This window comes from Chinchilla lanigera, unplaced genomic scaffold (assembly GCF_000276665.1).
Source record: "Chinchilla lanigera isolate Chin_1 unplaced genomic scaffold, ChiLan1.0 scaffold00145, whole genome shotgun sequence".
Classification (NCBI taxonomy): domain Eukaryota; kingdom Metazoa; phylum Chordata; class Mammalia; order Rodentia; family Chinchillidae; genus Chinchilla; species Chinchilla lanigera.
Window position 1 is genome coordinate 2,290,064 of NW_004955546.1, and position 25,715 is coordinate 2,315,778.

At 52.3% G+C, this 25,715-nt stretch overlaps 3 protein-coding genes across 6 annotated transcripts in view; 2 read left to right on the forward strand and 1 right to left on the reverse strand.

The window, feature by feature from the left end:
- Rassf4 (Ras association (RalGDS/AF-6) domain family member 4) overlaps positions 1 to 17,814 on the forward strand; it is a 30,199-nt gene extending 12,385 nt beyond the window's left edge. The window contains exons 4-11 of one of the 2 annotated variants that reach the window (XM_005411784.1): positions 5,454 to 5,596; positions 6,211 to 6,302; positions 6,813 to 6,970; positions 9,548 to 9,649; positions 9,877 to 9,928; positions 11,041 to 11,162; positions 11,795 to 11,892; positions 12,887 to 17,814. In XM_005411784.1, coding sequence (XP_005411841.1) covers positions 5,454 to 5,596; positions 6,211 to 6,302; positions 6,813 to 6,970; positions 9,548 to 9,649; positions 9,877 to 9,928; positions 11,041 to 11,162; positions 11,795 to 11,892; positions 12,887 to 12,947 — 828 coding nt within the window. In that variant the 3' untranslated portion in view covers positions 12,948 to 17,814. Of the gene's footprint in view, positions 1 to 5,453; positions 5,597 to 6,210; positions 6,303 to 6,812; positions 6,971 to 9,547; positions 9,650 to 9,876; positions 9,929 to 11,040; positions 11,163 to 11,348; positions 11,410 to 11,794; positions 11,893 to 12,886 lie in introns of those variants that run through there. The other variant, XM_005411785.1, reaches the window with a different exon arrangement.
- LOC102013551 (chromosome unknown open reading frame, human C10orf10) lies at positions 1,766 to 3,312 on the reverse strand. Its single transcript, XM_005411783.2, has 2 exons — positions 3,108 to 3,312; positions 1,766 to 2,385 (listed from the first exon to the last, which is right to left on the reverse strand). Exon 2 carries the CDS (start codon positions 2,374 to 2,376, stop codon positions 1,795 to 1,797), a length of 582 nt encoding a protein of 193 aa, XP_005411840.1. The 5' UTR covers positions 2,377 to 2,385; positions 3,108 to 3,312; the 3' UTR covers positions 1,766 to 1,794.
- Positions 17,815 to 18,650: 836 nt separating the features above from the next.
- On the forward strand, positions 18,651 to 23,271 carry Znf22 (zinc finger protein 22). Of its 3 annotated transcripts, none has more exons than XM_005411786.2 (2): positions 18,651 to 18,908; positions 20,995 to 23,271. In XM_005411786.2, exon 2 carries the CDS (start codon positions 21,081 to 21,083, stop codon positions 21,807 to 21,809), a length of 729 nt encoding a protein of 242 aa, XP_005411843.1. In that variant the 5' UTR covers positions 18,651 to 18,908; positions 20,995 to 21,080; the 3' UTR covers positions 21,810 to 23,271. The 3 variants fall into 3 exon arrangements, with proteins under 3 accessions (XP_005411843.1, XP_013363890.1, XP_013363889.1); XM_013508436.1 differs by lacking the exon at positions 18,651 to 18,908 and adding an exon at positions 19,219 to 19,306; XM_013508435.1 differs by lacking the exon at positions 18,651 to 18,908 and adding an exon at positions 20,657 to 20,698.
- The last annotated feature ends 2,444 nt before the right edge of the window (positions 23,272 to 25,715 follow it).

The following is a 25,715-nucleotide window of genomic DNA, read 5'->3' on the forward strand; positions in this document are numbered from 1 at the left end:
ACAATTGTGCTTGTCCTACAATAAAGTGAGCCACTAAAAGCATCTGTGCTTTGTGCAGGTGGCAGAGGGCTGCTACAAGGCTGGCTGGTGTCTGTTTGGAAGTGCAAGTGTGACCCATCACCAGCAGGGCAGTGGGAGCAGGGACAGGAAGGTGGCCCACCTCTGGGTGTCTGCAGGCGCTCATGTGCTCCCCCTGGTGGCTGTAAGTGTGCAGCACATGCTTGCAGGAGAGCGGCTTGTCCCCCTCCTTCAGCCTGGGCAACCACTGGGCCTGGTGTGAGCAGCGAGCCCCTCGAACATCTGCTCCCTAGGAGCCGCCTGTGTCCCCGCCTCTCCTACTCCAGCAGCCCGTGGTGGAGGTGGTGACAGTGACAGCCGGCTGCCACAGAGGGCTCAGCAGGAGGGGAGCGGAGCTCTGCTGGGTTCTTCTGCCCTCAGCAGCTGGACTCTGCTGCAGCCCGCTCCTCCCACCATTTCTGTGATGGTGGGGGGTTCCTGGTACTTGGGGTCCTATGGGCTGAGTGGTCTCCTAGCCTGAGCCTAGGACTCTCCTGGGTCAGCTTTTTCACATGAGGGGCCCCAAGCCTGGGGTACCCTACCCACCCCCACCCCTGCAATGTGGTTTCAGAACACGTGGGGTCAGGGTGCTGGCGGCCAGGCCTCTCCCGGATTTCCTGCTTGGTTGGCTCAACAGCCAGGCCCACCCTCCCCATGACGCTGCTGCAGGTCAGGGACCTGCGGTCTGAGACTACTGGGGGACCACAGCAGCTGAGACCAGTGCTCACATCTGTGGAAGTGTTCAGCACCCCACGTTCACTGTGCAGTTCCCCAAGCCCTGGGGTGAGGGCAGATGCTGGTGTCCCCTGCAGATAAGAAAGGCTGAGGCTTTCTCCTTAGTGTCTGGGACTTTCAAAAGAGGACAGAACCTTCAAGTCCAAGGCAGCTGAAATAACCACACCCAGAAAGACAGACAGGAGCTTGGTGTGGCCGAGTGGGGAGACAGGAGCAGATGCAGCTCCGCCCTCTCCTCGCTGCCCTCTGTCCTGTCCGGGACCAGCCACTCCAGCCGGCTCTGGGTCCTGGCCCTCACCTCGCCAGTAAAGGAAGTCCTCCTGCCCATGTGCGCTCCCTTCTCGCTAGTTGCCTCTGGTACCCAGGGACATCTGGACTTAGGACATGTGGACAGGCCTGGTTCAGATAGGGCTCTGCACTCACAGCCAAGTGTGGGCCCTTCAGTGAGGCCGCTGGGCATGGGGACCAGACCACCAGGTCCCAGCATTTGGCATCCTAGGGCTACTCGGGTGGGGCCTTGGCCCTGAACCTGCGGACTCTCCAGGACCACAGTAGGACTTACGAGCTGGAGGCATCAGGGTCCCCAGGAGTACCAGGGGAGCCTCTGCTGAGAGCCCATGTGAGCCCCCTAAGAGTGTGGGCCAGAGTTGGGGTGCCCAGGGCCTGCTCCACAGCCTCCTTGCCTGAGATGGCTCCTGCCCCCTCAGAGCATGGGGTTTACTCACTCCTCAAGGCGCGGGAGACGGGTCCCTCAGTCTCCCCACCCACCATGAGAAAACAAGGAACAGAGACCCCTAACTTGCTCAGGGTGCTCAGCCAGCAGAGGCAGAAACAATGGTAGCAGCAGCCTCTCACCCTGAAAGATATGTGGGTTTCACTTTGGGTGGCCAGGCAGCCCTGCCAGAATTGTCCCCACTCGGAGCCTGCAGGGACCCATGCACCGCGGGAAGGGTGGAGACCACAGGGACTGTGGGACTGTGGTGGAAGCCTTTATTAGGAGGCTCAGAGTTCGTGAATCACAGGGAGCTGTGAGTAGACAGAGCGCAGGATGCTGCTAGGTCGGGGGCTGCAGCGAGAGGCTGAGAAAGTCCGGCTCCGCAGGCTGGCGCTCTGGTGCCCATGCTGCGATGGTGTCACCAGGGAGCGCTCTGGCGTCCTGGCCTTGCTGCGGTCCGCCTGCCTGTGCGTGCCCCACGGCCTGGCGGAAGGGACTGCCGCCCTGGGCAAGTCCGGCAAACTTTGCTTTTTCTGGGATTCTCCGAAGAGCCAGTCCAACGGATCAGCGGCACCAGCAGAGGGCAGTGTGGGCCGTGGGCCGCTGAAGAAGGGAGAGATCTCCTGAGGGAAAGAAGCTGGGCTCCTCCCTCTGTCCCGGGCCGCCCAGTGGGGTCGACTGGCTCGGCCCTGGGTGGTGGCCTTGTCCAGCACGGTGGTGGGCTGTGCCAGTTGGCAGATAGACTTCACATAGTCCTCCAGGCTGGGAGAAGCTGGGGGCTCCGGCCCTGGGTCTGCGGGCAGCATCTCCTCCGAGGTCTCCCTGATGGTGGGCAGCGGGGCCACCGACAGCAGGAGTCGAGACCGCATAGCGGTGACCTATTGGCCAAGGAGCACAGGGGTGAGGGCCTGCCGTGCCATCCCATGTGCCCTCCCTCAGATCCCAGGCCAGGGCCGGAATGCCTGGGCTCTTCACTTCTGTGAACAGAGCACAGTCCTCCTGCTTATGGCTTTATCATCACTGCAGCCAAGATCTGGCACCCATAAGAGAGCCCAGGTACACAAATGTGGGCCAGAGGAAACTGGGTTCAAAACCAGGATCAGAGCTGGGAGCAGTGGCACATGCGTGTCAGCCCAGCACTCTGGGGAACTAAGGCAAAAGGATCACAAGTTTGAGCCCAGCCTGGGTAACGTAGCAAGACCCTGTCTCAAAAAGGGCTGGGAATGTAGCTCAGTACAGAGGTTCTTTGTTCAATCCCTAGTACTGAAAAAAAAAACAAACACCCAAATCCAAGAAACAACAAAAGATCTGCCACTTACTGACCTTGAAACTTGGGAAGAGGCACCTCTTCAAGCCTCCGCTTACCCACCCATATGTAAACAGGGTTACAACGATGCCCTGGCAGTAATGAACCGGCACCTTGTATGAGCCTCTGGGAAACTCCGAGGCCCTGGCAGACGCCACTGTGACCTCCACCGCTGCCCTTGGTGCTGGGTGGCATCTGTACCACAGTGAGGCTGGGAGCCCTGGCCAGTTGTGCTTTTAGAGAGCAGCAAGGCCCTGTGCTTGCCTCAAGCCCTAGGCAGCAGCTCTGTCTTACCTGAAACCCAGGGGCCTGGAGTGGCAGGGAGGTGACAGCAAGGTCAGTCCTGTCCTGAGCTGGGGGCAAAGGCCAGGCTGTGTCCAGGCACAGGGCGCACAGCCGTGGCAGGCGAAGGCTTCTCCCTAGCTGTCCAGCGGAGACCTGCAGCTGCTTTTATACCTTTCCTGCAGCCTTCAATTACTGTCACGAGGGCCAAAAATAGCTGTGCTGGGGAGGGAGGCGCCCGCAGGAAAACAGCCTGGTGGGTGGGGCGGCCAGGCAGCCTGCAGCAGTGTCTGCCTGTGGAGAGCTGGGATGTTGTTGGCCTGCAGGGCTGGTCAGGGTCTGCCTGCCCCAGGCGCTCCGCACTCTGTGTCTCACCAGCCTAAGAAGGCTCCGGGTAAAGAGCCAGCATCCTGGGCTCCTCAGACAGGCCCAGAGCTCATTTGGAACTCACCTGGGACTCGCCTGGGGTTCGCCTGGAGCACAGCTAGACCACACTTGTCTGTGCCCACAGGTGCGGACATGGAGGGGAGAAGCCCCCACGCCTGAGATCAGAGGGTTGGATGGACCCTGGGCTCTGCGACCGGTAGCGGAAGGCTGTGCCCCAAGTGCTTAGGGGCTAGAGAGGCTTCTGCCTGGATGCCTGAAAGCAGACAGGGGGGTTTTGGCTGCAGCTGTCGAGCCCCTTGCTCAATGCTTCCCTGCAGCCTGCGTGGGTTCCCTGGCTCTTCTTTGCATTTTTACCAATTAGCGAATTAACCCAGAGGCTAAGTGAGGAGGAAGAGGGTTTAAAGTCCTGGAGTGGCTTCTGATTCACGAACTTCATAACCTTTCCGGGCTGGTGGTGCCACCTGGGTCAGGAGACCTAGGGGACAGTCCTGCCGCTGCCCACCTGCCATTTCCGTCCTGTGATCCGTGGCCTGGCAGACACTGTTCTGGCCTCGGCCTTCCCGAGTTGATCAGAGAGCACTGTGGGCTGGCGTGGCCCCTCCATGTGGGTGGGGCAGGCGGAGGAGGGCATGTGGGGGCACAGGAACTTCTTGTGTGGGGATATCCAGCCTGACAGAGCATGACCCAGAACAGCTGCCCCTCTGGCTGCCCATGGCAACCCCTCCACCCTCCCAGCCCAGAGCCTCCTGTGCCCTCCACTGCACCCCAGGTCTTCCCTTGGGGTCTCTCAGGGCACAGCCTCCGCATGTCCAGCCCCATGCCCTGCTCCCCAGCACCCTTTCCCCATCCTGGTGTGCACAGGCACCCCTTCCCTAGGTATGTGCCATCTTGAGCAGCAGGGAGCACCTGTCCAAGTGTGCTAGCCTTTGCCCAGGTACTTCTGGCCTCCAGGAGCCCCTGCCCACCCACCCTGTCCTCACCTGTGACCCCATCCAGGCCAGGGCACCAGCTGCTTCTCCAGGACACCCCTTGTGGCCCATGGGTGAACCTCTCATGGCCGGTCAAGTTTCCCCGAGCTCAGAGGCCAGGGTGGGCTGAAGGTTGCTGAGTCCCGGGAATGAGCTGCCCTCCACCTGATGTGTTCAGTGGGGCCAGGATACCTCCAGCCAGAGGCCCCTGAGGCCAGAGCAAAGGAGGAGATCTCACCTGGGCCTTCCAGGGACCTTTGGGCCCAGTGGCCAGTGCCAGCCTTTCCTCATTGGTGGACCCTGTGTAATATCAGTGGGAGTCACAGTAGCTCTGCAGGTGGGAGCAGTGGTCCACATCTGTAATCACAGCATGGAGGGAGGCTGAAATAGGAGGACTACAAGTTTAAGTCCAGCCTGGATAATTTAGCAAGACCCTTTCTCAGAATAAAAACGTGAAAGAGGCTGAGGATATAGCTCAGTCTAAAGGCCCTGGGTTCAAACCCCAGGGCCAAAAGAAACAAAACAAAACAAAAAATGCAGCTCCCAGAGTTTCTGGTTTGGTTTCTTTCTTGGCAAATAGTGAAAGGTCATGTCAGAAAGAGCAGTGTGTTGTTGATAACCCCAGAGTAGGTGATTTCCTCTGTGGATGGCGCATGTTTGAAACTAGCAAGTTACTACCTGTGAGATCCACGGGGAAGTTTGCCCAGAGAGGAAGAAATCCCAGGGTCACCACACTCACGAGAGCCCCATGCCAGTGAGGAGAGGGACAGGGAATCTCCAAATCTGCCTGGCACGGTATGGGCAGAAGCCAGGCTAGGCTTCCCCAGGATGTACTTCCTGCCTGCAGTGTGGACGTGCCTCTGAACAGCTGCGGGTTCCTGTGGGACACCTGGCTCGGCACCCCCTCCCAGCCTGCCTCCTGCCCCGGGGCACATCACACGTGTGTTTGGGGCACAGGGAGATGGACAGGAGGGTGCAGCTAACAACTGGAGGGTTCCCACAGGAAGAAGGGGCTCTGATCATCGAGGGTCTCCTCAACATCGCCTGGGGGCTCCGCCGGCCCATCCGCCTCCAGATGCAGGATGACCGGGAGCCCACGCACCTCCCTTCTTCCTTGTGGCTGCCGGCACGGCCCAGCTGCCCCCCGTGAGTGCTGGGACAGGGTGGGACAGGGCCTCTGTGATGCCTGCCAGCCCTGGGCACCTCAGACTCCCCGGGAGGACCACAGCCCAACCATGTGCAGTGACCCCTCCGTCCCTCCTATTCCAGCACAGCCAGGTCTCTGCTCACTGCACACACATGGGGCATGAAGGCAGACGCCCTGGAAGTGGGAAAACAGTCCCGGGCACAGCTGGGCACATCCCCAGGACCCCCCACCATCTCGGTTCTTGGACCACGTCCCATCCAGAACACTGTTCTTCTCTCTGCCATCACTGGGTGCCCCACCCAGGGTCTGTCCTTGCCTCTGCTGGATTCCCCCAGCCCTTGGGAAGCCCTGTGATCCCCCAGGCACTTGGATGCACTGACACCGACCTTGCTGAGCCCTGCCCCAAGACAGAGCACTGGCTGTGTGTGTGCCTGAGTCACAGCCCAGCAGGCCAGACTCCTTCTCCCAGCAAGGGCCAGGAAGCCTTTGTTTTCCCTTCCTGTTGGAAGTTCACCCACCTCCACCTGCCCTGCTCTCACCCTCTTCCTGCCCTCCTTTGGCGGAGTTGCCTGTTTGTGCCTGGCCACCTGGACACTGCAATGGTCCCTTTCAGGAAGGAGGCCCCTCCTCAGGACTGCAGAGTCGATGCCCAGGAACCGAGTGCTCAGGCCATACAGCAAGCTGCAGGCTCCAGGGACAGCTCAGGTAAGCAGAGCCCCCGGGCTGCTGGGATGTGTCTTATTCCAAAAGGGGCAAGGAAAGGGACATCGGGACGTAAGGGGTGGGAGAGCAGCCTGCGGAACAGCTAGGAGCATTGAATTAATCTTTGGGTAACTCCTTGGATCCTCACCCAGGAAGCTGCTCACTGAATGGAAATGTGTCATGGCCCAAGTGTCCTGCACTGTGTCCCCGTGCACAGAGGAGGAGCCCCAGCTCAGGGTACAGGACCGTGTCCTCACACTCCAGGATCTGGAACTTCTCCGATCCTCTTTGGGTCCCTGCCCTCAGCACTCAGGGAAGGACCTGTCCCCAAGGGGTGCTCACTTGCTGGGCTGGGACAAACTGAGGACTGTGCCCTGGTGACACTGTCATGTCTGCAAGCCGGGATTCCATCATGCTTTGGCACAGCCCTCTGCAGGAGTGACCTGAGTGTCCCTGCACACTGGTGACTGCTGGAGGCCCAGGAGCCAAGTGCTCATCCCTTTGTCCCTTCAGGGACCCCAGAGGAGGATGAGGAGGTCCCCCAGCTGATGCGGACCAAGAGTGACGCCAGCTGCATGATCCAGAGGCGACCCAAGCGCCATGCACCTGGTGAAGCCCAGCTGATCCGGCGGCACCGGTTCTCCATCAATGGGCACTTCTACAATCACAAGGTGACACTCCAGTGTGGCTCAAGTGACCCTCCTCAAAGGCTCCAGGGGAGACTAGAGTTGCACCCCCAAAATATCCCCACTCGGGACCCACTGTCCACCACCCACCACCCATTCTCCAAGTCCTGGGGGTTTTGGCAGACAGAGATGCCAAGTTTATCTGTAGAGAGGCCATTTCTAGGTTTTCTCAAGCTGAGGGACTATCTCATGGGAACAGCATGTATCCTGCTGTCCCTGTACTGTGGTTTGAAACCATATGGAGTGTGCAGGGGCCCTGTTTGTTCCCAGAGAACCTGGCTGGGCTGGGTTCCCAGCACAGCCTTTTGTCCAAGTGTGCATTGTCCTGACCTTGGGAACGGATTGCCTTCCCCTATTACATCACTCTGAAAACACAGGCACTGTAAAGAGAAGCAATTGTTACTATAAATGGAAGGAGTGGCAGTTGGGTGAGGCTGGCCAGAGTGTCCTGTGCCGGTGCTGGCTGTATCCTGCTTTGCTGGGAAATGGAGCAGGGGTTCCCAGCTGGGCAGCTACCCTCCTGGATGACACATGGGTGGGGGTGGGTGGGTCTTGGGGTCACATCGGCAGGAGCAGCAGCCCAGTGCAGGCCGTGCAGGGACTGCTCAAGCCACTCTGGGAGTGTGCAAGAACTTAGGAGAAAGCTTTCAGCTCAGCAAGCCGAGAGACCCTACTTCAATCCATCCCATCACTTCCCTTCTCCTAACCCTGGGCCCTGGCAAGCTTTGCACGAGGTGCTACAGAATGGCCACAGCGTGTCCTTTACGTCCTGTTTCCAAAGGGGTTTAGTCTGCAAAAGCTTAAGCACCAGTTGTTAGTGTTGGAGTAAATACTAATGTGCTATTTTAAGAAAGTCTTTAAACACCTTCAAAGACCATGTGCCTGGGTGTAGCCTCTTCTGAATTCTGCATTCTTAGGAAAAAGAGGACTTTACCCCATGACACATGGAATTGTGGGGTTCGGCTCTAGTACACTGGCTTCTCCCATCTCCCTGGGGTGTCAGGCATCCCAGGATCTTTGGTCATAGCGTTGTCCTTTCAGGTGGGTGACTGACCAGCTCTCGTTTACCCACCCTGTGTTTTCTTTCTGAGAAAAAGGGACTCGTTCTAGGTTTGTCAGAGGCTGCCATGAGGGTTAAATCGAAGACTGCACAGAAAGTGTTGGCAGGTGCAATGTTTGGCAGGTGGTTGCTGAGGACTGTTCAACATGGACCGTGTCCTGCGTGACTTCATGTACAGATGCCCCCGACTTCAGATGAGGTTAGGTCCCATACAGTGAGCACAGGTTTAAAATACCCTGAGACACAGATGCATCTCGTCTGCCCACCCTACCAAACAACCTCACTAAGTGATGCAGTGACTGGTGCTGGTTGTCCCCAGTGTGATCCTGTGGCTGATGGATAGGCCTGTGGCTTGCTGCCACTGTCTGCACTGGGAGACACAATCCTGCAGCACATCACTAGCCTGGGAAAAGGTCCAAATACACAAATCACAGTACAGTTTCTACTGATGTGTATTGTTTTCCCATCATCATAAAGCTAAGAAATTGTGCACTGAACTCTCCTAGTTGTGGACCAACTACTTGTATAGTGTCTCACGGGCAAAAGCAAAATACCTGCAAGAGTAAATGTCGAGTATGGTAGCATACACCTTGATCACAGCTACTCAGGAGGCTAAGGCAGAAAGATTGCAAGTTCCAGGCCAAGAGCTGGGGAAGTAGCTCAGTAGTAGAGCATTCTCTAGCATGTGCAATGCTCTGAGTTCTATCTCCTTCATACACACACACACACACACACACACACACACACACACACGAATATAACGAGCCTCCTCCAAAACTGTGAGGAAGACCAGGGTGCTTGGTGGGACGCTGGTGTTGTGTGTGTGACTGGGGAGCTGTGATGGCACTATGTGGCCATGGAAGCCTACAGATGTCTTCAGCTAGAGCAATGGTTTTCAGAAGTGTGCTGGCAAATCACACTGTGTGGGCGACATGGCCCGGCATTCTTTTCCCAGTGCTGACTCAGTTCTGGAGTCTGCACCAGGGGGTTGTGGAGGACACAGTACAGCAGGGTGATGAGGCTTGGCCCATGCCACACTTTGGGAACCAGGTTTTTTGGAAGGTGGCACCTTTGGCAGCAATGTGAAAGGTGGAAGAAAAGGGCTAAGGGGAAGAGGATATGCTTGGGGACTGCTGCAGGGGGACCCAGGGCTCTGTTGGCACCACTGGAAGAACACAGAGGAGAGGACAGATGCGGACCTCGGGCCTTGGGATCAGCAGATATGAGGTGACTTGATGGGTAGAGTGAGGGCGAGTCCAGACCCCCCTCCATGAATCACCTCCCGGGTCTGGTTCCTGGGTTGCAGAGAGAGCTGGCCCTAGTGCGGTGGGGAGTGGGTATCTCCTAGGGTCCTCTGTAAGATGCCCTGCTGCAGCTTCCTTGAGCACCCTGAGTCTGGAACAAACTTGGCACAGGGGGGCACACTGTGCCCAGAGTAGGGCACCATACTGTTAGCTCACAGCCCCACTGGGTCTGCCCTGAGCCGTCCTCCTCCCACACAGACCTCGGTGTTCACCCCCGCCTATGGGTCCGTGACCAACGTGAGGGTCAACAGCACCATGACCACACTGCAGGTACTCACCCTGCTGCTCAACAAGTTCAGGGTGAGTGGGGCCAAAGGGTGGGTGCCTCCCAGGGCTGTGGGCACCTTGCTGGGTGGGGGGCTGGGAGGGTGAGGGCAGAAGGCTGGCAGGGTTTCCTCAGCTACAAGGGAGGCCCTGGGATTCAGGCAAAGCCGGCTGGGTCCTGGGCACATAGATTTGTGCTGGTGGTTGTCTGTTCCCTCTCAGCCTGCAAATCTGAAGTCTGACTTCTGTGGCCTCCTGTGCAGGTAGAAGATGGCCCTGGGGAGTTTGCACTCTATGTGGTCCATGAATCTGGGGGTAAGTGCTATCTTCTGTTTGTGCAGCAGGAAAGCAGAAAACCTGTGTCCCTACAGCCACCGCCTAGCTCCCTGGCAGCCCTCTCCTCTCCCTTGGACAATGCTGCTCCTCCACTGCCCCCATTGTTGTCAGAATCCCACAGTCCTTTCACCCCATCCCGTGCACTGGTGGCTGTCCCTTTCATGGGGACTCGGCCAGCAGGGTGGGACATGTGCGGGGCTATGAGACTGGGGTGCAGTCCAGAACCTGCAGGTCCCCTGCAGGGCTGGTGGCCAAACTGGCACCCAGCCCACCTCTCCTGCCCCTCATCTCCTACCCCTCTGCTCTCTGTGTCCCAGGGGACCTCAGCTGAGTGATGCTTGACAAAGAAACAAAGCCTTCTTCTACCCGTGGCCCTGTAAATTAGATGAACCCAAGTCAGATTAACAAGAGGAAAGCAGACAAGGTTGTTCACAGCTGCATCGGCCATAGGTGATCCCTGGACAGTGACCCAAGGGGTGGGAGAACGTGGCTCACACAGCCTCTTGGTGCCAGTGCAGAGCCCGGGACACAGGAAGCAAAGGAATTTGCCAAGATGAGAATCAGACAGAGTTTATTCAGATCAGAGTGTGCTTCCTAGAGAGACAGTGGGGCTTTAGTTTCAGAGAGGGGAATCAGGGATTGGAGAGGCAGGAAGGGGCTGAGGGTCTCAGAGATGCCTTTCTCAGGGGATTCTGCTTCAGGAACAGAGCTCATTTTTAGCCTGTTTCTTTGTGGAGATTCTTGTGGTGCTTCCTTCAGGTAGGTGAGGGTCCTGAGTTGTCTCTGGAGACTGACTTCTGTCTTTCCTGGTGGAGAAAGGGGCCACCCTGACAAACTTCTGCCCTGCCTTGAGGCAGGTGGGAGGAGGGCAGTGAGCTTTCCCTGCATCGGTCCTATTCCGTCACCACAGTAACTCTGTATCACAGTGCCTTACATGGGGTGGCCTGTTTTGCTGTCCTTTGGCAGATCATCCATCTCTCAGAGCAGCAGATTCAGTGAACCCTCTGACCGCCCATCCTCTGCCATGCTCCTGTCCTGGGGGAGAGACCACCCTGATGACCTGAGAGCTATGTGAATTACTTCTCTTTCAGAGCGGACAAAGCTAAAGGACTGTGAGTACCCGCTGATTTCCAGGATCCTGCATGGGCCCTGCGAGAAGATTGTCAAGATCTTCCTGATGGAGGCAGACCTGGGCGAGGAAGTTCCCTATGACGTGAGTGGGGTTGAGACTGGGAGGCTGGGGGGAGGGAGGAGGTGACCTTGAGGCGATGTCCACTGGAGCTATCCTGAGGCTTCAGTGCCCTCTTCCTGGCTGGCCTAGGCCAAGATGGGCCTGGGTCCTAGGAAGCCACGGCCTGCTCCTTTTCATCTCTAGTGATACCTTTTCCTCCACTGGCAGGCGTTTGGTTGTGATTTGGATAGAGACTTTCACAGGGTTCCTTAGCTGGAGCCTAATACAGGTAAGGGAAGGAGGTGCCTAAATTGGCTCAGAAGCCTGTAGAATTGGGGCCCAGGGGAAGGTAGGGCTTTCTGTCTCTGGGCCTCCCCACAGGCTGGTCAGATTTCCTCCATTGTCAGAAACCATTCCCACCACCCCCACCAGCAGGGACCCGGTGCCTTTCTTATAATCCGCTCCAGGCTTCCTCTGGGGATAAGCCTTGCCTGTGAGATAAGGAGATTCTATTCTCTGTCCACAAAGGGAGCAGTGGGGCATGGGAAGGGGGTGGCTGCAACTCTGGGGACATGGGACCTTGGTGGCCTGGCCCACTATGGAAGCCAAGAGGAAAGAAAAACATGCTTGGATTTCTTGCATAAAGCACATCAAAGTGTTCTTGGATTTTCTAGGTCGCTCAATATATTAAGTTTGAAATGCCTGTGCTGGACAGTTTTGTTGAAAAATTAAAAGAAGAGGAGGAGAGAGAAATTATCAAACTGACCATGAAGTAAGCGGCAGTTTTCAGCCAGCCATGGATCCTAACCCTGGGCTGGGCACACAGAGCACCCCTCCGCTGGGTGGGCACCCCAAGGTCTGAGGAGACTCCTAGCACCGCCTTGGCTCCTGCTCTGTGCCGACTGGCATGTTAGGGTGACAGATGCCTGAATGAAGGGGATGCACCCCAGTCTGCCCACCCAGCCTTGGCCTCCTCCCAGACCCCAGGTGGCCACCCAGGAAGGCAGAGAGAGACAGGAGTACAGTGTCCACTGGGTGAAGATTTCCAGTTCTGCTGGTGACCCAGCTGCTGCTGCAGAAAGGCAGTTCAGTGGAGGGGGGATAGCAGGGCCAGCTGCGTGAGGTTAGCAGTCTGCAGGTCCCAGCAGGTTTGCCCCTCAGCAAGGCAGAGCACGAAGAAACACCCAGAGAGTATCTGCCCTGCGGGAAGGAGAGGAGTGCAGCTCGCTGGAGAGCCTGTGAGGGTCTAGCTTATAGTCCAGCTTTGGGCTGGGTGACCTTGGAGAGCCACACTCCCATCTGTGCAGTCACCTACACTGGGAGCCAGTGGAAATCCCATCAGAGGAAACTACCCACTCCACCACCAGTCAGGTCACTAAGGCTTTACAGCTAGAAAGGACCCGGAAGTCCCCTAGTCAGACTTCAGAGTGCAGAGGACACTGAGGCCAGACTAAGAAGGGTGCAGCATAGGTTATTTGCAGAGCTCAGGCTGGAACACAGCCTTCCTAATCCCTACCACCGCCCTGTGCACCCTGGCGCCTCCCATCCCTACTGGAGCGTCTAAGGAATAGAATCTACCACATTCTGACTGCTGCTTGTACAGTCTGTAGCCCTGGTAACAGTTTTTCATGGAAGCTGGTGGGCTCTGCCCTCGTTGCTAGAGGAGACACAGTGATAGGAACACCAGTCCCTGGGCCAGGCACCTGTGTGCCCATCCCTCTGCTCTCCCCCAGCATCAACGAGTTCCTATTTCCATCTCCCTGTAGGTTCCAAGCCTTGCGTCTCACAATGCTAGAGCGCCTGGCACAGCTGGTGGAGGCCGAGTAGCTACTGGTGCGCCTGTTCTGCTGTCCCCAGCCACAAGTGCCATGGACCCCAGTGGCTGGGCTGACCATTCACACTGATCACACCGCTGCCTGAGGAATCCAGTGCCCATGCTTCTGATGTGTCAAAGCCGAAGTACAGAGAGCCCTGCTCCCTCTGGGAGCCACAAGGGATAGATTCAGGCCCTGAGAGCCAGGGGCCTTTCAGCCAGGCTCTGCACAGGAGGCTGCCTGGGCAGTGAGTGCCCCTGAAGCTGTGGCACTAGCCTCACCCTCGGGCTGAGCATTGTGGCCAGTCCCATGCATGCCACACCCCCAGCTCAGGAGGGCAGCACCTAATAGAGTCCACCAGCCCTACCCTCATCACCCAGGAGCCATGAGAGCCTTGTCCATCCCTCTGCCACTCGGCTCTGCTGCGGAAAGCCATGTTCCAGTCCTCTCTTCCCCATGGTGACCCCAGGCAACAGCCCTGCACCCCAGCACAGAGGTCAGGTCACCAGCAAGACCACAGGTCCCATCTCTCTGCAGAGTCAGTCTACATGCTTCATGCTCAGTGAGACTCAAAGGCAGTCATGACTGGAGTTCACTGAGAGCGGTGTCAGCTCGATCCCATGAGGAGGAGGGCCCACGGCTCCGGCAGGATATGGCGGTGGTGGCAGCTCAGCTCTGGAAGGCAGGGCTCAGCCCATCGAGCAGTCCCAAGGATGCCTGTGCACTTCTGCCCCAGTGGGCGGAGTGACCCAATACTTCCCAAAAGAGTGCGGTAATGAGGGAAAGGCCCATTTGGGGAGGGAGAGTTTTGAATTCCTGGAGGCAGACACAGAACAATGTGTTTATTGACTGGTGGAGAATTTTTGGAATGAGTGAGGAAGGCTTTGCAAACCCCTACAGCAGTTTATGTCAGCTGCGCGGGTGTTTGTCTAAAACGGCAAATTGAAGCCCCAGCTTTTCCTTTGCTGGTCTCTGTGGGTGACAGATTCCCAGGGAGGAACTATGAAGGCCTGTGGAGAGGAAAGAGATTCCATGTCAGTGCTGCAGTAGCCCCACATGGACTTGGGACACGGCAGAGCTGGGGAGCACCTCATTGTGTGGAGCCCCTGGGCTATGTTGAGGGCACCAGGGCTCCCCGATCAGCTCTGTGATCAGAGGTGATTGCCAAGGAGGCCAGTGCGCTTGCCCCTCTGCTCTGGCAGACTAGCTTTGTAGGTTGCTGCTCTGAACTGTGGACATGAGGACCATGCTTTCCTTGTCTTTGCCTCCCCGTGTATCCACTATGGCCCCAGCTCTCAGAAGCTCATATCCCACGGCATGTGCAGCCGCAGTTGACACTGATAGACTCCTTGCTTCTGTGCTCAGTTGAGACCACTGTGGCCTGAGACACAGAAGAGGACGTACTGGTGGGGCCTTCAGGTGGCTGAGCAGCAGGGCTACCCTGAACTGCAGGCTCTGGGCACTCCAAGGGCTCAGGACCTTCCAGGTAGGGGCACAGGAGAGGGTGGGATCATACCAGGTGGGAGCTCCGAGTAAGCTGACTCTGAGCCTGTGTCTCAGGCCTGGGACCACTCCTGTCCCCTGTTGAGTGGTAACGGAGTAGCAGCCTTGTGCTTGACCCCAAGGGACAGAGATGGAGCTCCTGTCAGCCCTGTGCTCAGAGCTGTCCTCAGGAGCAGCAGGCCACACAGCAGGGAGAGCCACAGCCAGGGGGCTGTGGAAGGAGGCCAAGGCTGCATGGCACCGCCCTGGGCTCCAGAAACCATCAGAGCAGGATTCCTCCTGTCCACACCAGCCCGGTCTGTTGTATTTTTTTTGCAATTGTTAAAGTATGATTTAAAACCTTTTAGATGAGTGTCATTTTCAAAACTAATTTCTGAATATCACAGCTAGGAAAAGTCTCAGCAAGTTACACAGACAAGGGAAAAATGCTTCTTCTGCAATGCTTGGAGGGGTTTGCAAGGCATCTGATCAGAAGCCCTCAGGAAATCTGCCAGCCCAGGCTGGCCCACATAAGGCTGTCAGACAGAGAGCTGTGGTTTCGGCTGGTTGCGGCACTGCTTTGTCTAGTTCAGTTCACGGCGTGGCTCCACATGTTCCTCATGCCTCACACAGTCCAGGTATCCAAGGTACAGCACAGCGAAGCTCCCTGTCAGAAAGTGCTGTCTTCTAGGTTGCACCATCCTCCCATCCAGCCTCGGGGACCCGCCAGGATGATAAACATCACTGGATAAGATGAACTTGATTGCAAAAGGACTGAACTTGGGGAAAAACAGGGTTGTTTGTTCAGAACAAATGACCAGAGGAATCAAAAACAGCTTGTTTTTCTGCAGCAAGAACCCTGTGCTGCCTGCTTGGAGTGTTTACCAGAAAATGGGCTAAAGACCTCTCACCATCAAAACAAAGCCGTGTACCAGGGAACATCTGGCCCCTGAGCTCCCAGGAACAAGGCCAAGGCTGACCCAGCCTGACCAGGTGACTGCTGGAGAAATTGGAGATGCCAGACATGGCTGGGCATGGGGGCTCAAGGTCCCCACAGCTGCAGAGGGGCATCCTGGTCGGGTGCAGAGGTGAGCAGCAGCCCCCTGTCCTCGGGCCCTTCGCAGTGACCATTCAGGAAGCCAGGTCAGAGCCAAGCAGCTCCAAGTACAAAAACAGCCAGCTGCACAAGCTATATTTAGCCATGAGCTATGATTGGAAGGGAGCCAGCTATCGACGTGCCCAGAGGCCACAACATGCAGCAGGCATGGGCTGTCCTCCTGGGGCAGTCACAGGGATGTTTTCTGTAGGAGTGGGAATTCCCAGGATTTCTTTCATGGAGAGCACAGAAGAAGCAAAGCAAAGTCTTAGGCATAGAGGATAGAACCTTGCTTCAGGCCCCTGAGCTGAGGGGTCCACTTCGGGGAGAGGGACCATGCTAGCCACCGTATTAGGCCATGGGGCTGACCTTGTTGATTCCTGGGCTGCTGATCAGCACTGCCAACACAGACCCAGGGCAGCAGCCCTCCGCTCTGAGATGGTGCTTGCGAGACAGCAAGTACATAAGTATGTGCAGAAGCACATGCACAGGGATGGTGCAGGAATGGGACCATGGGAGAAGGAAGTGGTCTTGCCAGGAGCTTCCTGGGCGCTCAGCCCAGTGGGTGCTCTTTCCTAGCATGAACCCGTCCAATAGCCTGCACTAGGGGCACTGTGGTCCCAGCTTCCCAGAGAAGCCTTGGCCATGGAGGGACCCTTGCCCTCTCAGCTTATCTTACCTAATCCCCAAAGAAGCAATTAGGACCCCTAACTGTGTGCCTCCATTCTTTCCATTCTCTTTCCTTTTCTAAATTTCAGATGTGACTGCTCCCTGATTGTTTAATTTGCTCTAAAATAACCTGGAATTCCCAGCTCTCTGGCTTCCAAGCCTGCCTCTATTTATAAAAATGTGTAACTTTCTATGGTGTTTCAGAAAAACCAGGTCCTGGTGGGTGAGAACCAGCTTCCAGAGGGAAAAGGTGTTGTGAGACCAGACAGAAAGACAGACAGCCCTAGGACAGCAGTTTATTAGGGACCCGTGGACAAAAGTGTGGCTTGGGTGACAGCAAGATAAGAGGCTCCCTGTACCCTATAGCAGAAGGAAAGAGTCTGTTTATACACCGAGCTAGACAAAGGTGGGCCTGAACTAGCCAGGATGTAGCAGGCCTCTCTCAAAGACTCAACATGCCCAAGGTCAGTCAAGAAACCGTCCAGGCACCAGTGACCAAGGCAACATGCTAAACTGATTCTCTTAACAACTCTGTTGTCCTGTAGGGTTTGGGATATGCACTCAGGTTACCTGGTGGGCAGACTAATGGTCCCAATCCCGACAGCTGTAGTCATGTAAGTGGGAGCCAGGTTACCTGCCTCAGTTTCCTCAGCAGTAAAATGGAGATAAAGCTTCCTATCTCTCAAGGTAACTGGGAGGCATATCAGCTTTTCTACGAAAGCGTTTTTCTCTTTTGCTTGTTTTAGGGGACTGTGGTTGGCACAGATGGGTTTAGGTGGCTCTGTCCACTGTGTCTTTTTCCTGGGCTGCAGCTGCAGGAGCCGCCCCTCCCTGTCCCACCCTAGCCTGGTGGCAAAGGGAAAGAGCACAGAGCTGGCAGAGACAGGGACCAAAGCTCCCCTAGGCTTGAGGCACCTCACATCCACACACGCCAGTCACATGGAAAGACTACCTGGGTGGTATGGGCCTGCAGGTCCCTAGGGGGAACTGAGGGTCACCTGCAAGAGACAGGAATGTGGGGCCAGAGAATGTGGCAGGGGCAGGGCAGCCACACCTGAGAGTGCTTGATGAGGCCCTGGAAGAGCTTCAGACGGAAGTGGGGGAAGGAGCTCAGTAAGCTTTCTGACAAGGTTAACTATTGTGGTAGTTAATAAATAACTTGAGGGCATAAACCCTGCCTGTTTATTCTCTGACGTTTTCTTTTCCCGCTGACTCCCAAGTCTCTTCTGGCCCTTGCCTCTCTCCATCCTCACCCCCACCCCTGCCTACCACTCACTCCCTTTTACTTCCTCCTGATTTTTATGTCTCTCCTTTTTAAAATCTTCACCTGGCCTCCAATCTGTACATCTCTGGGACTGGCCCAGTTGTCTTCAGGCATGAGAAAAAGGGGCAATGTGGAATATAGAAAGGGTTAGTTTTAATTCATGGCTGTCTTACTATGATGTGTTTTTAGAAAAATGTTTATTATTTTCAAGAACACAGAGAGGAAACAGTCCCAGCAGATCAGTTTTGGTCTTGAAAATTGGCGAAATGGTCCCTAGCGTCTCTCTCTACCGCCCATACCCCCAGCACCTCCAACCACCAGCACCAACATCTTTAATAATTTAATAATAAAAACCCTAAATGGCTTTCATTTCTTACGTGTTGTGCTTTGTGCTAAGTACCTCCCATTTAAACTTCACAGTCATCCACACCATACTGACAAAATCACTGAGCTGAACTTCGTGGTCCAGTTTCCTGCTTTGCCAGCTACTGAGCTGGAGGCCCATCCCTAGCGTGGACTCCTGAGGGTTAGGGTTAGGGTGAGATGTGATGCTCCCTGCTCCCTGAGATTACGGTAAAGACCGATGGCCAGAACGCAAGGAAAAGCCCTGTGCAAGGAATGAAGCACCTTACAAACCATTAGTGGGACAAACACAAAGCACGCGGTGTGACAACAGGCTGGGCGTATCAGAGAGCGCAGTGTGAGCCACGGGCCTTTGTTCTAAGGCAGGAAAGCCTGACGGGTTCTGAACTGATGGATGCCACGATCTGACGGGTTTTAGGATTATCGGGGTGAGTGTACAACACAAAGCAGTAATCCAAGCATGAGGGAGTTAGCTCCTTGAGTAGTGGACATTGTGTCGGGCTGGATCCCAATTGTATCTGACGGGAGACCCCACAGAATTTGTGGGTGGGGTGGGTGAGCCGTCCATTGTACAGGTTGGACGCCCCAGGTCAGGTCTGCAGGTATCGGAGTTTATTTGGGGTACACGTGTCTGTGGTGTCCACTGTACAAGCGGACGGGCTCCTGGGCAATCGACTGGATGCGGAGGTCTGAGGTTTTCTAATATCTGCAACCTGGAATCCGTCCGGAGGCCAGGTGGGTCCTCTCGAGTGAGGGACAGACGAAGGCTGGCGGCTGGCACTGCAGCTGGCGCGAAGGCAACAAGCGAAGCGCCAGGGGCTGGGACCATAGAGGGCACTCCTCCCCGTTCCTAGAGCGGCCGCTCGTCCGGCCGCGGGAGAAGAGCGGCGTGGGCTGCGGGAACGGCGAGGCAGCCCGAGACCCTAGAGGGTCACTCAGGCAATCGGCCTGGACTTCCGCCGGTGAGGCGGCCACTGCAGTGTGCGAGCTAGGGCTATTGAGGGTCGCTCCGCCCCGTTCCTAGAGCGGCCGCAGCGGTGGCGGCAAAAGGCCCACACTTCCGGCGAGGCGCAGGCCCGGCAAGGGCGGTGGCGGGAGAGGTGAGTGGGCGCGCCTTCCCGCGGGCTCTGGGGCCGCGGCTCTGGAGGAGGGGGAAGGCCGAGCGGTAGGGTCCGGCCGCGGGCGGCGGGGCGAGGCCTGCGTGGCTCTGGCGAATTGGGGCCCGAGGCGGAGGAAATGGGCCGGAGGGGTCTCGGGCTCATTCTGCGCGCGGGCCACACCGGGTCCATTGTGCAGCGGCCCGCGGCGTCCCTCCCCCGGCCCTCCCGCGGGGTGGGCACCGCCTGCCCTGCGGGCCACACAGTGGGGCGCGGGCGAGGCAGCGCGAGCGGCGCAGGGCTGGGAGACGGCGCTGCACCGCGCATCCGGGGCGGGCCTGGGCGTGCAGTCTCCCGCCGCATCTGACCGCTTTAGCGTTTTTAAAAAAAGTGCTTTAAAAGTACGTAATTACCGTGATAGGTAATTCTTGGACACTGTGTACATAACACAGTGTCCTCTGTGTAGCAGGTAGTCTGTAAATATTTCATGGAGTTAATGGATGGGAAATGCTCTTTGCACTTTTATATTATATGTAGTTTGCTCTTTCCAGTACCATAATTACAGTGAATATAATGGTTAAATATTCAGAAAAAGTCCTATGCGCTGTGAAGCCTGGAGTCTCCATTATACAAAATGAAAGGCAAAATTATATTATGTATATTTTCATCTACTTGTTTTGTGTGCTTATTTGGAGAGAAACCCACGGCAATTATTCCTATTTTTAAAGTCTACAACCTGATGCAAGATCCAGAAAATAGTTTCACTAATTTTATTTGGCAGTCCTGCCCTCTCCCACCCTGCCACTTATTTGGAGTTCTTGGGTTTTTTGTTTGTATGTTTGTTTGGGTAATTTGAAATAGCCTCGAGACAACCATAAGAGTAAATAAAACGAATTTATTTGTAAGTTTTTAAGACTTGGGTATTTTTAAAAATTCCATCCTATTTTTACACGAAAATTACTTTCAACCTTTCTCCTTTTTTCTATGTTTTACTTATCACACTCTTCCCACTCAGTTTCATATCCCTAACTGAAAAAAGATCAGTCGGCATTTTCTCTCTTCTTTCTTAGGTCATTAGAATCCAAAGTAATAATAATGCAGCACTTCGCCGAGGTTTTTCCCATCCAGTACTTTCGACTAGATTCACAGTAACTTAAAATTTACAAGTATGTTTCCCTGCTCCCCCATTGCTGGGGATTAAACCCAGGACCTTTACGCTGGGCCACGTCTTCAGCCCTTTTTATTTTTCTATTTTGATACATTCTTGATAAATTACCCAAGCTAGGCTTAAATTTATGATGCTCTTTACCTCAGCTGCCTGTAGTGCTGGGATAATGGGCCTGCATTACTACAATCAGCCATACTTTGAGAACACCTTATGCTATGTAGAACTAAGTATATATAACTGTGGAAGTCTATACATACTTATTTGTGGCCAGACAAGTAAGGATAAATAGGAATAGATCATGTAGCATATGATTTTTTATGTCTTTCAAATTTGGATAAGCCAATTCCATAGTCATTATTTAATGAGAAATTTAATGTGGGAATAAATTGGAAACATAAAAATATTCTATTACACAAACACTGTGAAATTATATCTTCCCTTTTTTTTCTTGCTTCCTCTTAGTCCTTCAAAATAATATATTCAATTGATAATGCTTTTTTTTTGTTTTTTGAGACAAGGTTTCAGGATGTAGTTCATGCTGGCCTTGAACTGACTGTGTAGCCTACGCTGGCTGTGAACTCATGGCAATCCTCCTGCCTCAGCTTCCCAAATGCTGGGATTATAGGTGTGTACCACTATACCAGTGATAATGCTTTAAAAATTTTTTTTTACCTCATGACTTTTGTCTTTCCCCATAGACAAAAACTTCAATGGTAAATTCAATCAAAATGTGAGATACAATTAAATTTAACCTGTAGAATTACTAGAATTATTTTGCATATATTTTAGCCAAGAATTAACTTTATTTTCATTTGTGTTAAACATGTTTAATTTGAGTATCTATCTAATTTTGATGAGTTGAACAGGTATTAAAATGAATAATGGGTCATCTATAATTCATGATTTTTTTCTTCTATACAGAAAATACTGAGCTCTCTAGCTTCAGGACATGAGACTTTAGCTCAGAAGACAGTAGACACTCTGGCGAATACATTCGGCTTTTCACCATGAGGCGAGCAAAACCTAAAGGGAGTATTTCTCGGGGCTCAAACCAAGGAAAAGCTTTTGAGAACAAGAGCAAGCGTAAGACAGTCCGTCAGCGACAGAAATGGGGAATGACCATTCGCTTCGACTCTGGTTTGAGCAGGCTGAGAAGAAGCTTGGATGAGAAACCCTACAAATGCACTGAATGTGAAAAGAGTTTCAGTCAGAGTTCAACTCTTTTTCAGCACCAGAAGATCCATACTGGAAAGAAATCCCATAAATGTGCTGATTGTGGGAAAAGTTTCTTCCAGAGCTCTAATCTCATTCAGCATCGCCGCATCCATACCGGGGAAAAGCCCTATAAATGTGATGAGTGTGGAGAAAGGTTTAAACAGAGTTCAAATCTCATTCAGCACCAGAGGATCCATACTGGAGAAAAACCCTACCAGTGTGATGAGTGTGGCCGGTGTTTCAGCCAGAGCTCCCACCTTATTCAGCATGAGAGAACCCACACTGGGGAGAAGCCCTACCAGTGCAGTGAGTGCGGCAAGTGCTTTAGCCAGAGCTCTCATCTGAGGCAGCATGTGAAGGTGCACAAGGAAGAGAAGCCTCGGAAAGGCCGGGGTAAAACCATAAGGGCCAAGCCTCATCCAGTAACCTCCTGGAAAGCGGGGGCAGGAAGGAAGTCAGCGGCTGGTCTCCGCCAAGGAAAGGGCACTGCTTCGAGCCTTTTTAAAAAAAATAAAAAGTAAAGATAAAAGCTCTCTCTTCGAACTGGGAATGCTTAATAGTAGAGGATTTAGATACTGAATCCTTCCCTAGCATGGAGACATTGGGGGTTTAGTGACACTGGGCTGATGCTACATGGGTCCAGTTGCCCTCATTTCTTTTTTATGTGACAGAGCAAGAAGAACTGAAAATGTGCTTTTAGAACTGGGGCCCCTTATTAATAGAGCACTTCGATATTAATCTAGGATCTCTCCCTAGCATGGAGATGTTGGGAGTTTAATGTCATTATTGGGCTGATGCTATATGGGTCCAACTGCCCTCATTTAATTTTATGTGATATGGAGCACGGAGAACTGAGAATATGTTTTTAGAACTAGGGCCACTTAATAGTAGAGCACTTAGATAGAAGAGCCTTCCCTGGGGTGAAGACATTGAGGGTTTAATGAGGGCTGAAACTGTGGGAGTTCAGCTGCTCCCTTTTGTTAAGTATGACGTGGATCACAAGGAATTGAAAACATGTTTTGAGAACATAAGATCCTTGACCTCATTTGAAATTCTTTCCTGCATCATTTTGACAAAAAGCATGTTTTCACAGCACATTAGCGAAAATGTAGGTATGCCCATGATTACTCAGTTTTAGGACTTTATGTGGAAGGAATGATTAAAGGGAAAAGGAAATAATTTCATTAGTTTTGAAGTTCTACAACAAATTTTGAGCACTTAAGTTTGTAAAGTTTAGTATATTAACTGTTGGTTCATGATTGATTCAAGATTGAATTAATAAAATGTATTCAAGTTCACAGCTTATTAATCAACAAAACCCATCTGTTTTAGCTTTCTTCTGTACCCTCCCTTTTTGTTCGTTTTTTGCCAGTTACTAAAGGAGTAAAAATGGCCCTGCTTTTCACCATGACCTTCATCAGAGTTCGTAAAGAGTCCACAAGTCTCCTGTTCATACAATACTGTCATTTGTCATGATGTTATTCCTCTGTCACTTACTTTCCAGAAGGTGAAATTGACTTGTGTTCATTCCCATGGCCTCTTTGGGCATTTTCTTGTGTTCTTAACTGAGCCAGCCTTTTAGATCTACATGAATAAACAAACCACATCTAACCAACAAAATCTCAGCTTGCTTGTTAAAATAATATACAATTCAGAGACCTTCCTGTCTTCAGGACTGAGCCTTAGATAAATCTGTTTATCTCAGACAGATGTTTGTCAACAGCAAAAGTTACTTAATATGTCAGTGCATTGTAGCTTCTTTAAAAGTTACCTTTTCTGTATTACAAGAAATGTTTAAGAAGGCTAGAAAACATGTTTCTTAACATCCTTCAAGATGGTGCCAAGTGTCTTGCATTTCTGATCAACCTTCAGCTCAGGTTTTCATTTCTATTGAATGCCAACATTCTGATTTTTTGGTATATTTTGTAATCATTTCCTGCTGTATTAGTTACAGTTCATAAAAATAAAATATTTTGCATAGTACTACCTTCTTTTTATTTTTCTTTTGGAAAATTGTGTTAGTGATTTAGATAACAGACCTGCAGAGGTTTTAGAAGAATCACTTGTTTTGGTTGTTTTGAGCTCCTCAGACTTGAAATTTGCCTGCCTCTTGACCTTGTGCTTGAGTGCAGGGCTGTAAAAGATGGCTTTGTAAAACAATTCCCAAATACTTTGCAAGTACGAGGCAGTTGTGGTTCTCTTTTACAAAGACTTGCTCTTTGATATCCCTGTTCACCACCACCAAGTCACTTTACAGCAGAAGCATGTCTATGGCCTTTCAGTGGGATTATTGTCTTGTTTACTTTATGTCTGGAATAATTTCTGGCCGAACCAAGACAACTCTTTAAAGTTTTATGTATTGCCTATTTTGGTAATAACCACAGCATCCTGCATCAGACTGCTGTGTAGCTAGGTTTCATAGTTTACATGTTTATCTTTTATAGATTTAACATATTCTGTATCATAAACCAAGTACCCCAGACTTTAATTTAGTCCTAATTTACCTTTGCATATTTTATCTGGAGCCTTAAAACGGAACAGATAGATGAGTAACATTTGCTGTAGCCTTCTGTGGTAGCCACTATGTGGCACTACAACCTTATGCTACTTGAATGGGCATTTCATGAGATAGAGAAATCCCAGCAGTTTAAATTAATGCACTAATTTGGTAGTTTAATGCTCTTTATGTAGCTCTCTAAGGAACTGCCTCTGAATACAGTCTCGTTTCGTGGAAATATATGCTGTTCCTTCCTGTGTTCTGCAGAAATTTAAATGTAACTCAGGAGTTTGCCAAACACTGAGTCCTTTACTGTTTTGGAAGACTTTTAAAAGGAAAAAAAAGTTCGCTATCTGGTTTTCTATACCCACAATATTTTTTTTTATTATTAGTACATGTTTGCAATTCACAGTTTACAGTCATCTTGGGGAGTGGTTACATGTACATATTACAGCTTTTTTTTTCTTATTCCCTTGCTTCCCCCCTCTCCTCTGGTTTTCCTATCACCTTCTACATACTTGTTGGTATTATTAGTCTTCATAAGAACTTTCTGGTGTTTATTTAAAGAAAACCTCCAGGGGCTGGGGATTTAGCTCAGCGGCAAAAAGTGCCTGCCTGGCAAGCGCAAGGTCGTGAATTCGGTTCCCGGTACTGGAGAAAAACCAAAAAATAAAAAGAAAAAAAAAAGAAAACCTCCAAAGTTACTTAGTAACTGCTGAAAAATTTCCCACCCTACCAGTAATTAAGATGTGTCATTAAAAATCACTTGGCTTTCACATCCTTTTATCCAGTCATTTAAAAAAAAAATTAGGGTTAGGTTAGGAAACCAAAGTCACTGTGTGTTCCAAAGTAAACAGTTCAGTGGAGCTAACCAGATGAATGGCTCTTGGTTCCTTCTCTTTCCTCTCTGACCATGTGGGCCACCAGCTCTGGTTTAGTTCATTACCTGTATTCAGTTTCCTCTATTAAAATACTTGCTCCATTCTTTCTCATGGCTGGACATTGATTAAAACAGTAACAAGCAAAACTAAAACGAGAAGAGCTAAGTCTTCCAAGGTGTAAAACTGACTATTGTGAGGCTGTGGGACCCTGTCACACTCCTGCACTGGTGGTGGGATGCAGATGTCCTAGGAGGGACTTGGTGATGTCTTAACAGGTTTATACATGGTCCAGAAATGATATTTCTATAAACTATTCCCATGATACAGCTCCAAAACTATGAAGTATATGTGCCTACATGGCAAGGCATTTTTACAGAAGAGGCTCATTTGTCTCTACGTTGGCCACAGTGCAGACATATCCTTCAGGAAGGGCTTTGCTTTCATGCTGTAATCATTGCTCTGCTGGCTCTATTCTTAGACCTCAGTGTTTTCAGAGGTCAGCTTGCCTCACCCCATGCAGGACCAGACACACGTTAGTAAGTGCTCTTGATGGATTTAGCATGACCGCTGATGCAAACCCGGCGTTAAAAGTCCTTGCTGCGCTGGAAACATTCAGCCAATGATGCCGCTAGCCATGTAGGCAGAGTGTCTTAACAGACTCTGGGCCTTTGTATTTTATATTATGTTATCTGAAACTGTCACTAGATGGCAGCAAAGGCAATGTAGTGGAAACCATCCAGCTTTCTTAAAAGTTTTGTGCTCAAACCTGAAGGGCTGGGTTGTATCTCAGTGATGGAACGCTTTCCGCGTATGCAAGAGACCCTGTGCTAGGATCCTCAGTACTGAGGAAACAAAGTAAAAACTTCAGGCCACTCACAGTCAAGTGAGGTTCAGGAAATGCCTTCAAAGATGCAAATATAACTTTAAAAGCTTTAGTCAAATTACTTGGATGCCATTTCCATCCATTTTCACTGTAGCTTGCATATTAATTGATTTACAAGGCACAGGGAGGTAAACAAGTTCCTATCTTATCCTGGTAGAAAAAGAAA

Coding starts and splice junctions, on each gene's coding strand:
- LOC102013551 (XM_005411783.2), bottom strand. CDS start 2,376: ATGCGGTCTCGACTCCTGCTGTCGGTGGCCCCGCTGCCCACCATCAGG.
- Znf22 (XM_005411786.2), top strand. CDS start 21,081: ATGAGGCGAGCAAAACCTAAAGGGAGTATTTCTCGGGGCTCAAACCAA.